At 39.0% G+C, this 10,168-nt stretch overlaps 1 protein-coding gene across 2 annotated transcripts; it reads left to right on the top strand.

The window, feature by feature from the left end:
* Positions 1–426: 426 nt before the first annotated feature.
* Positions 427–10,039, top strand: frmd8 (FERM domain containing 8). 2 transcript variants are annotated; one of them, XM_083779974.1, is made up of 11 exons: positions 427–933; positions 2,937–3,034; positions 3,285–3,452; positions 4,054–4,155; positions 4,492–4,550; positions 4,824–4,990; positions 5,484–5,699; positions 6,054–6,177; positions 6,504–6,653; positions 6,882–7,125; positions 7,714–10,039. In XM_083779974.1, the coding sequence occupies exons 2-11, from the start codon at positions 2,944–2,946 to the stop codon at positions 7,824–7,826; spliced, it is 1,434 nt and encodes a 477-aa protein (XP_083636100.1). In that variant the 5' UTR covers positions 427–933; positions 2,937–2,943; the 3' UTR covers positions 7,827–10,039. The 2 variants fall into 2 exon arrangements, with proteins under 2 accessions (XP_083636100.1, XP_083636099.1); XM_083779973.1 differs by having other exon boundaries at positions 427–943.
* Positions 10,040–10,168: the final 129 nt, after the last annotated feature.

The following is a 10,168-nucleotide window of genomic DNA, read 5'->3' as shown; positions in this document are numbered from 1 at the left end:
CTTAAATACCAATCCCATTGATATTTGCTCAACCTTGTCTTCTTCCCTGGCCTGAGCCATCCCAAACTAACAAAGTGTGTTGGAATTAGGTGGGTCAATGATGAGACCGAGACGTAGTCATATCAGTTTGTTTTAGGAGGTCTGAAGCTTATAGTTTTTAGTGACATTGAGATTGTCAAGAATACAGCCCACATAGCAGGTAACCTCTTGTGGATGCACTTATTTTCACATATTTTCACTTATTTCCACATATTTTCAATACAAAAATTACAAATCCTACAGGTCTACATATCATTTTGGGGAGAACCACACTGCCGACCACTGGCCGTTGGAGGTGGTGCTAAATAGACGAGGAGGAGGCGTTGTTTTCCCTGCTTTGATCACGTGACTTGATGACGCTTCTGTATTTCCACTGAAAAATCAGATCATTTTTCTGGATCAGGCTCTTTCGACCCAATTTTGGCAAAGACACGTTTTCATTCATCATTTCGTGTAGTTCTTATCATATTCGTGTTTCTGAAAAAATATATATTTGACAATATTACTACTGTGTACACATCCCATGTTGTTCGCAGTCAGCTCTTTAAATTATACCTTACATTTGTTTAATAATATGACCCCCCCCCCTGCATTATTAATTTATTATTATTGATAGAATGTGGTGATTGTCACACCCCAAACAGGTTTGGATCAAAATAGACGAATCGACCGTGAGTCCGTGAGTCACACTGTCACACATCATCGTAACTGTTGCAGTTGCCTAGGACAGGCAGTTGCCCGGAAGGAAAGCTCATAGGGAAAGCTAGCAGTCAACTGCGCTAACGAGCAGCAGCTAACTTAAAATACCTCTTTATTTATTTATGTAAGTTTGAAGTTTCTGTCATACTGGCTGCATCGGACCTAAACAAGCGGTGAGAGGAGATCATTTCACAGGTACTAAAGGGTGAGTAGGCGCTGAAAACATTTTGTACCTTGGCTTGTACGTTACTTGCTAATGAACAGCTTCTCACAATAACACAATCCAGAATGTGGAATGCCACAAAATTCCCTTTTTCCTAATTGTGTTGTTATAAAGTATTTTTTATAATGGCCGGGTAGATCGTTATTATTTCTTATTGGTCCTTGTTGACAACGACTTGCTTGATTTTACACAGGCTTAACATTGTCAAAATAATAGTTAATAAATCATGAAAAAATGTAGCAGTAGCAGACCGTCCTCTTGCAGGGCGCTCAGACTTCAGTGTTTAGTTCCTGACTTCCTGTGTTATTGATTGAACCTAACGTTAACCTTTGTTCTTTTTGTTTTCACTTTGTTTGAAATTTGAATTGTCTGCAACCCACTCTGGATAAAATGGGTAGATTAAATTAAAATCTTCAAAGATTATCTGACAATACCACATCATGGGCATATATCATTCATGTATCATGGGCCTTAATTGTATAAGACTATCATATATCTATTGTATTATGTATCATCAATCATAGATGTAATCGATTTTGACATTTGCAAGCATATCATTAATATATTTATATCAAACTAACATTATTTATAGTCTTGATCCAAGGCTAGGCATGTCAATCAATGGTGAATTAATTATATTCTTTTTTTTTCTCCTCACAATTCTTCAACATTTTTCAAAAATGTTCAAAGCTTGTAGATCTCCTTGGAATAGCTGAAGTAAGGCATATGTAGTTAACCGTAGACTGAGCCTTGTGGTTTTGTTGGTTGTCTGGAAATTCCAGTCTACTCTAAAACTGGGTGACTGTCAAATAGTCCTAAACCCTGTTTAAACAAGTAAAGTCACAATATTAAAGAGTAAAGGGCAAGTCAAATGTAATAAGTCTGAGTCATTTACACCTTAGTTTGAATCATATTCATAAGCCATCATGTAACTTTTATTGTAAAACATTTTAAGATCAAGCCACTGGATTGTAAGACTATGTCCAATGCATTAGTCTAATGACAAGCTAAGCTAAATATAATTTTGGGTCTGATTATCTTTTTACCCCCTCTATGATGATTTCCTGTTTTTGGCTATAGAAGTGTATATTATTTGTACGTCTCTAAATGTTATGATGAATTGAACAAAGTGGTTCTTCTTACTGACAATATAATATGCTCAGTCAGCATTTTAAGACTACTGTCTCCAAAGCCACATGTACATTTACATTTCTGTTCCTCCCTTATAAAGTCTTTCAATATCACTAATATCTAATATCAAGGAGAGTGGTGTGGAGTGGACTCTGCCAATTCTACTTCAAAAGAGAACCTACATCAAGGCCCAGTCAGTCAGCTCAGCATCATTGGCATGCAATGATTTTTACGCAGTACCAACATAATTAGAGTTGCAGCATTTCTCTTGTTTGGGAAACCCTTGGGCATGCTAAATGCCCTACTCACTGCTCAGTCTTATGTATTTGATTAATACTGGATCTGGTGGATGTAGTTTGTATTCTTAAATTCAATCTTCTGAGCCTGTTTAAGATTTGCAGGCTCCATGTTGAAACGGAGCAACTGAAAATGCCAAAAAGTAACTTCATTATAAACACTACATTCCAGTGCTTACATATTTGTGCTGTGCTCATCAGGAAGTGTGGTAAACAACAACTGCACTTTTATGTGGTGCTGCAGTTTTTCCTGTGATATCGCATAAAGGGTGGCATTATGTATTGCTACTTTTGAAATTAGTTTAGATTATCTCTAAATAATTATCAGTAACTGACACAGCAAGTTTATTATTATTACTATTCAATCAATGGCAACTAATAGGCGACGTGAGACACCTTTTCTGTGCATGCATACAATTTCATCTGTTCGACAAACTAATTGCAAGCATGAGTAATGCTGTGGTTATGGACTGTTCGAGAGCGAGTGCTCCACAACAACAATACTATATTGTGTGACACATTTCTGAATGTGGCTCTTTGTGTTTCAGGCTAGAGATGGAAGGCGATGAATGTGGGTTTCCACCAGAAGCATCAGATGATCAGTCACAGAGAGGAAGCATTGCTTCCTCTGCAACACTTACTCGTGGTACAGCACTGCAAATAATAATAATGTTATTACTAGAGGGACAAAGCTGCCCTCCAGTCCTCACTGCATTATTTTGAAATTGAATCTTTGTTGTAAGCACGTTTAAGCTCAGTATGACTTTTCTTTACTTTTCACATTTACTTAGAATTTTGAAGATAGCCTTTTCATCCAGATTTGTTTATTTTAGGCATGTCCGTACAGGCAAAAATGATTGAAACTAGGTCTGTCTGTCTGTCTGTCTGTCACACAGCTCAAGATGTGTTTATCTACCTGGTGGGTGACAGTGCAGTGCACCTGTGTGTAGAAGGGGTAGGTGGTGTGACTGTGCAGGAATTGGGCCGTAGTGTCCGTGAGGCTCTCCACATACCTGACTCAGCACAGGATGCTTTCGCCTTCTGGCTCTGCTCTCCCCTGCTTGGTAATACGCTTTTTTTCTTTTCTTGTTTGCCTAATTTATGCATCAGCATCAAGGAAACATTGTGGCAGCAATTAGCATTCATGAAATGTATTTGTGTTTAACATGTTTTATACGCTAGTCTCGCGTAGCCAGACGATGAGAGATCTCCACCTACTAATATCAATGTAGGGGCGAGAACAGCCGCTAACAAATCTGCGGCAACTGCTTTGAAAACCAACAAGCCTGTTATTTTGAATTAAATGTCACCAGATGGCGGAAATCACAGATCGTCATGTGAGACTATTAATTTGTAATATTAACTGTTTTGTTGGGGTTGCTGATAGACAAGGATATCCTTTCATTTATGGACAGACAGGACCCACAGTGGTCACAGTAAATCATTATGGTCTAAAGATGTAATGGCGTGGTTCCAGAGGCCCATATGTATCCATCTACAGTGCTATTTTCTTAACTACAGTATTTTTACCATAACATCTTTAGCCATCCTCCCAACTCTTGTCTACTGAATATTGTTTTGCGTAGACATGATGATCTTGCAAGGTAACCAAGATTTTGCTTAATTGGGCTATTATGATTTATTTTGTTTTTCCCATATTCTCAGAGTTGCAATTAAAACCGAGACACCAACCGTACAAACTGTGTCGACAGTGGCAAGACTTGTTATATCGCTTCACTGAGGCCTCAGAAGAAGACATATCACAAGGTGAGGGTGTGTCTGTGTCAGAGGGCCTGGTTCTCTAGTGGTTTCCGACGGGTGCTGAAGCTTGCGTATGTGAATCCAGAACAGTCAACACCCAACTGTTTCAAACAGTATTGACATGAACCTTTAGAAATACTTGAAAATCTTCCACACTTGATTGAGAAAAAGTTAATTCTTTATAGAGAACTTTAAAAGGCACACCAAGTTTGTGCCGTACAGTACAGAGTGCAGGAATAAAAACAGAGTGCACATACATATGCCTGTGTATACACATACAGTACATGATTTACATATTTTCTTGATTAAAATATAAAATACACCTCTGTTATTTCCCTCCAGATGAACCATGTCTACAATACAGGCGGAATGTGTTTTATCCCAAATCTAAAGAGTTACAGGTACAATTAACACTTTTTCCCCCCTTTAAAATGTTTAAAGGGGAAAATGTTTTGTTATCAAATATTCTTTATAATAGTTATTCACAGTTTTATTGTTCATAAATGCCAATGAAAGGAAATTGTTACTATTCATTCAGAAACCGTTTCTCTCTGTGTCTTATAATTTACAATAAATTACACAACACCCACAATCAATTGATATAACAAGCTGACTGGTAGCACTGCGATAATTCTCCTTCTAAAGGTCTGTTTGTTACTGTCACTGTTTAACAGATGGATGATGAGGGAGTGTTGAGACTTTTGTATGATGAAGCCAGGAGCAACATTCTCTCTGGTCGCTACCCGTGTGACCCAGAGCAGTGGACAGGCCTTGGAGCTCTCTCTCTTGCTCTCGATGAGGGATCTGGTCTGGACAACCAGAAACTAACTGCTATTTTGAAGTAGGTTAAAGCCATAAGCCACTCCACCTTTTACTGATTTATGCTCCTATGTACGTAATTATGTTTTAGTTATATCCAACTCTTTTTACTGCATGGCGTTGCAATAGCCTGGCCATCTATGACAGGCTCTATGTGTGTATGTGTGTCTGTCAGATTCTGGAGCTAATCTCGTGTTCCAACTCTCAACAGCTCTGGATTGTTTTAGTTGTGAATGACTTTTGGAAACGGGTAAACAATCAATTCAGTCTCTGGTTTTAAATCCCTGAATTTGAGGGTATAAACACAAGTGCATGGTGCTGGATTTCTCTCACAGAAGCTCTTTTTATATGCTTGCTACCAATTAAGCATGACCTGGTACAATCTTACACTTGAATGGAGGTTGTCAGCAGAATCTGTTTTGTTTTGAATCGGTGTTAACTGACCAACTTGTGGATACAGTCTATTTATTTTTTGTGAACTGGTGGACTAATTGGCTGCCATCTACCTGCCAAAGGGAGAAGAAGCTATCATCTTTCCTGCCTGCACACGTTACCCCAGGGTCGGGTGGACTTCTCTCTGCTCTGCGAGGGAAAGGGAGCCGCCATGCAGGCATGGAGCACAACCTGCTGGAAGAATACAAAAAGCTCTGCACGTCTGCCAGCAACTCACCAGAGTCCTTACAGCACCTTCGCCAGTACCTCAGCAAATGCCACTCTCTGCCTTACTACGGGTATGAAGTCCCATTACACCCTTATAGAATACAAAGCAATATCATGGGATTTAAAAACCCAGTGTCATAATGAAAACGGGAAGATGTGTTACAAGTGAGTCATTTGTCTCCAGATGAGATTTAGCAAACTTGAAGATCACATGGCAATTTTGCTGGTCTAAAAGACCTAAAAGTCCTTTTTTGTACAACCTCTCAATGTTGTACAGTACATAAAACAGTTGATGGCCACCTTGATACAAATTCATGAAAAATGATGGTAACAATGTAGAAGATAAAAAATGACGACACAAAATATAGGTTCGGCAACTTCTGCAATCTGGCGTGTCTTTAAAGTTTTCAACTTAACCTAAACAGGTGTGCATTCTTCTTTGGAGAGATTGACAAGCCCGTCCAAGGAATCCTGCAAAGAGGACGGCGCAAAGCGGTCAATGTTGGGATCAGTCTGGATGGAGTTTACGTGATGGATATCAAAGAGAAGGTGGGCACTTACTGTAGTATATTGGTGCAACAGTTAATCAAACATATAGATTTTAATTAAATCATTTTAATTTCGTTATTTACAACACTGTTGTACAATAAAAGGTATAAAGTAGGGCTGAAGTGGTTAATCACAAATCGATTTACTTTAAAACACAAACATTATTGCTCTTTGCTTTTGTGTGGCATTGCAGTTAAATCAACACGCAATATTTCTATATGCTCCTACTTTTATGTATGCTTGGATATTCATAGTACCACACACACACAGTGTGAATTCCCACAAAATCTATTCAGATTCAGAAGATTGTTCTTTTCTCCTTGCAGCATGTGCTCCTTGGCCTTCGTTTCAGTGAGCTGTCCTGGGACCACAGCTACCCTGAGGACGAGGGGGATTCTCATATTCTGTGGCTAGAATTTGATGGAGAGGAAGAAGGCACACCTGTCAACAAGTTACTGAAGATCTACTCAAAACAAGTAATTTCTATCAAACATAGCACATAAATTGGGACACCAGATTGAAATTACATAAATTACCAAATATGGATAAATAGAGCCCACATTAAATCTAGTCAAAAGTGTAAAAATTGCGAGTGTCTTGACACTATTCTTGCAATGGCATTTATTTACAATGTCATTGTTACAGTATGTGGCAATAATCGTGAAGGACTAGATTTAATTGTCGCGTTTGTATTATGTCTCCAGGCTGAGCTCATGAGTGGCCTTATTGAGTTCTGTGTGGAGTTGAGGTCTGCATCTGAAAGTGCCGGAGACGCAGCAGCTGCAGCAGCAGAAAATGACGGCGATTTTAGCCCATCCCATCAGGCTGCAGCGCAGGATGGCGGTGGCGTGCCGAAAGGACGTGGGCGTCGTGGGAAGTTGCAACGCCAAAACAGTGTGGTGTGCAGCCGGGTCCATTCACTCAACACCATTAGCTATGTGGATAACGGTGAGTCACGTGCTGTTGAGTGACTGCCAGGCTATGAAGAATCAGGCGTACATTTCTTCAGCCTCATAGATACAGTATTTTGTGCATTAGTCCAACCAAAACTCCTATTTTCCTAGTCCTGATAATGATGAGATTTCTATAGTTCTGCTGCTCATCATCCTCTTCTTCATCTTCTCTGCTTCTCATCTTCTCTTGTCCTATCATTTCACTAGTCCTAACATGTCATTTCACCTGTCATATCTTGTTTCACTAGTTGTACCAACTCATCTCATCAGTCCATTCATCTCATTTATACTCCTACCATCTAATATCTCTAGTCCTGTCAACTACTGCACCGTACAGCAGTACTGATTTCTACTGTAGCCACAAAGAGCCATCTCTTGAAGTCATCTCCCATCTCAGATTTCTACACTCTCCTCACCCCGTAGACCTGTACAAGACATTCCAGGCAGACTTACTGTATCTTGTTCTCTGTGGATAATTCCACCAAGCATGACGCACCATGTTGGCAGCTGAGCTGAGCTTGGGAGCCAGAAACTGATAGTAATATATTTATCACATTCATTAAAAAAAACTCTTGTCTTCCAGGTAAGGAAATAAAACGCCTGAAGCCTAAAAGAGCTGCTTCCTTCTTCACTCGACAGGCACCTGCAACCTCATACTCTGCCGTGCAGGTGGCAGAGAGTTTGGAACAGGGTTAGCCATGAGATCCAGCTCTGCTCCAAGCTACTCAAAGACCAGAGACATTTCAGAAGGTTGGGTTAGCAACTCATAACAATACGAAAATGCAACGGACCAAGAGAGGGATCTAGGTGTGAATGGAAATAATTTGTTTAAAGTTGTGTGTGTGTATATTAAGAGAATAGAGCAATGTGAAAAAAGTAATTATCTAAGAAGCAATTATGCTTCAGAGGTTGAGGTAACATGACTATGGCTGTTGGCTTAATTGAAAATGAACTTTTATCCCACTGTTCTCCTTCAGGAAGACATACATTTCAAGGTGAGAGCAGGCAAGGGCACAGATTACAGAGAACTCCACAGATATTCCCTCTTTATGCAATCCTATTTGTGCAGACTTCAGTCATAGAGATAATAAGTGAGCCCTCTACAGGACTTGGAAATTGAAAATGACTCACTTAAAAAAAAAAAGAAAACACTGTTTTGATGACAAATATAAAATACAGAACAATCATTCAGCACAGCAGACACTAGAAAAAGCTTAAGAAAACAAGTCTTTACATTAAGGAAAAAGGTTAAGGCTGTGTCCTCAAAGTGCTTCTTCCCAGATGAAAATGCAAGTCACTCGCCTAAAAATGCTTCCAAACGCCCGAGTTACAAGCAACAAGCAATAGAAACGCCACACGTGAAGCAGCAGCGCAGAATAGACTATCAAAAATATATACAAAATAAAATAACTCCTAATAAAAGTATATATAACTGGTGGAGACAACTGAGGCTTATGTACTGACCTTAAACACAAAGGATGGTAAAAGTAAATACACCACATGAGGACATCTTTCAGTGGGGGAAAGTATGTGCAACACTGAGGAAATGTAATCAGAAGTGAAAAAGGAAAATGGGACTAATGTTGCTCAACATGTTTTAAAGGAACATGTCACCCAGTTTAGTTTTGCATTATTTTGAGTCCATTTTCTGTTTCCTTACTTTTTATCCTGTTACTAAACTGTAATATGCAGGCTAACAATCCCCATAAATGAAATTGAACTGGAGGTAATTTTCACACCAAAGACTAGCACGCTAGTTTGCATAACTAGCTATAACATGCATATAATGTCCATGTAAAGTTCAAATAATTTTATTTAGGAGTGTGAAATCTGCTACGGCCAGCTCAAAATATCTGAAAAATGAATGTAAATGGCTTACTTCTGTTTCACACCACTGTGTGAACGAAGAGGCGAAGAAATGTAATATGACCCACACTAACCATCCAAGGACTTGTGAGTGTATGCCGTTCAAACCTCAGTCTGTTTACCAAAACAAACCTATACTCATGCTGCAATGCATGACATCTGAAGCACTTGAGAAACTGACTCAAGCTCATCTACGTTTGTACATATCAGTGTTACTGATTTCCCTCGTTGATTCCCTCGTCAATGTCTCACAATGTGTACAGTGGAGGGGTTTTTCCCCCTTCTCTTAAACATATTCAGTACTTTGTTGATCAGGGCCCCACAGGGCTCTATACTTGGTCTGCTCATTTTCACTTGTGACCCTATTGAAAGGTTGAAACATATTGACAAACTTTTGGGTCCTGATGCTGTTGTACTGATAAATACAAAGGACAACATTAGCTACATAAATCTATGACAAAAATACAATGGAAACAATTTAAGGGATCAACATCATGGAAAACCAAATCTCTTTGTTTTGGAAATGGTTGGGTGACAACCGTGACACCCTCCTTGAAATCACATTGTTACTCGTACATTGTGTCACTTAAAACATGAGCCTTAAGGGAGCTTCCTTCCACTGATATGCACAGATGCATATCTTATAACTTTACAGTGCTGCCTATTCCACTTAAACTGTATGTGCTCTTACAAGATGAAGGAATCTTTAAATGTAACTGGCCCCAGTTCCTTGTTTATGCAAGCAGTTTTTTTGTGTCTGTTCACTTACTCAAGTTGTGTAACCTTACTGATGTAAAAGCCACAGTCTGATGTACTGCTCCTAAATGAATCCCAACATTACGCATGTTACATTGTAGAATAGGCATTCCAACACACTGCACATCACGTGATATGATACTGCACTATTAATACTAACACTGTATATAATGGTTGTACATCTGCTAATTCTTTGTATTGTTTGCTAGCTTTCATGAGAATATGTTTTTACTGTTTTCTTTCATATATGCCAGTGTTCTTACTCATAAAATGGTCATTTTATGGATCCTTTTCTAAAAGCTGTCATTTTACAGAAATATAAAAAAGTGCCTTTTTATTTGTACCAATTCTGGCTGACATGGGACTGTTTTCATGCCCATGAACCAGGGATTATCTTTGCAGGTGCTAGTTACTGA

The sequence above is a fragment of the Protomyctophum parallelum genome (genome assembly GCF_964188405.1).
Source record: "Protomyctophum parallelum genome assembly, chromosome: 1".
Taxonomy (NCBI): domain Eukaryota; kingdom Metazoa; phylum Chordata; class Actinopteri; order Myctophiformes; family Myctophidae; genus Protomyctophum; species Protomyctophum parallelum.
The sequence above is the reverse complement of the archived record's forward strand: the minus strand, read 5'-3'. Positions and strand labels throughout refer to the sequence as shown.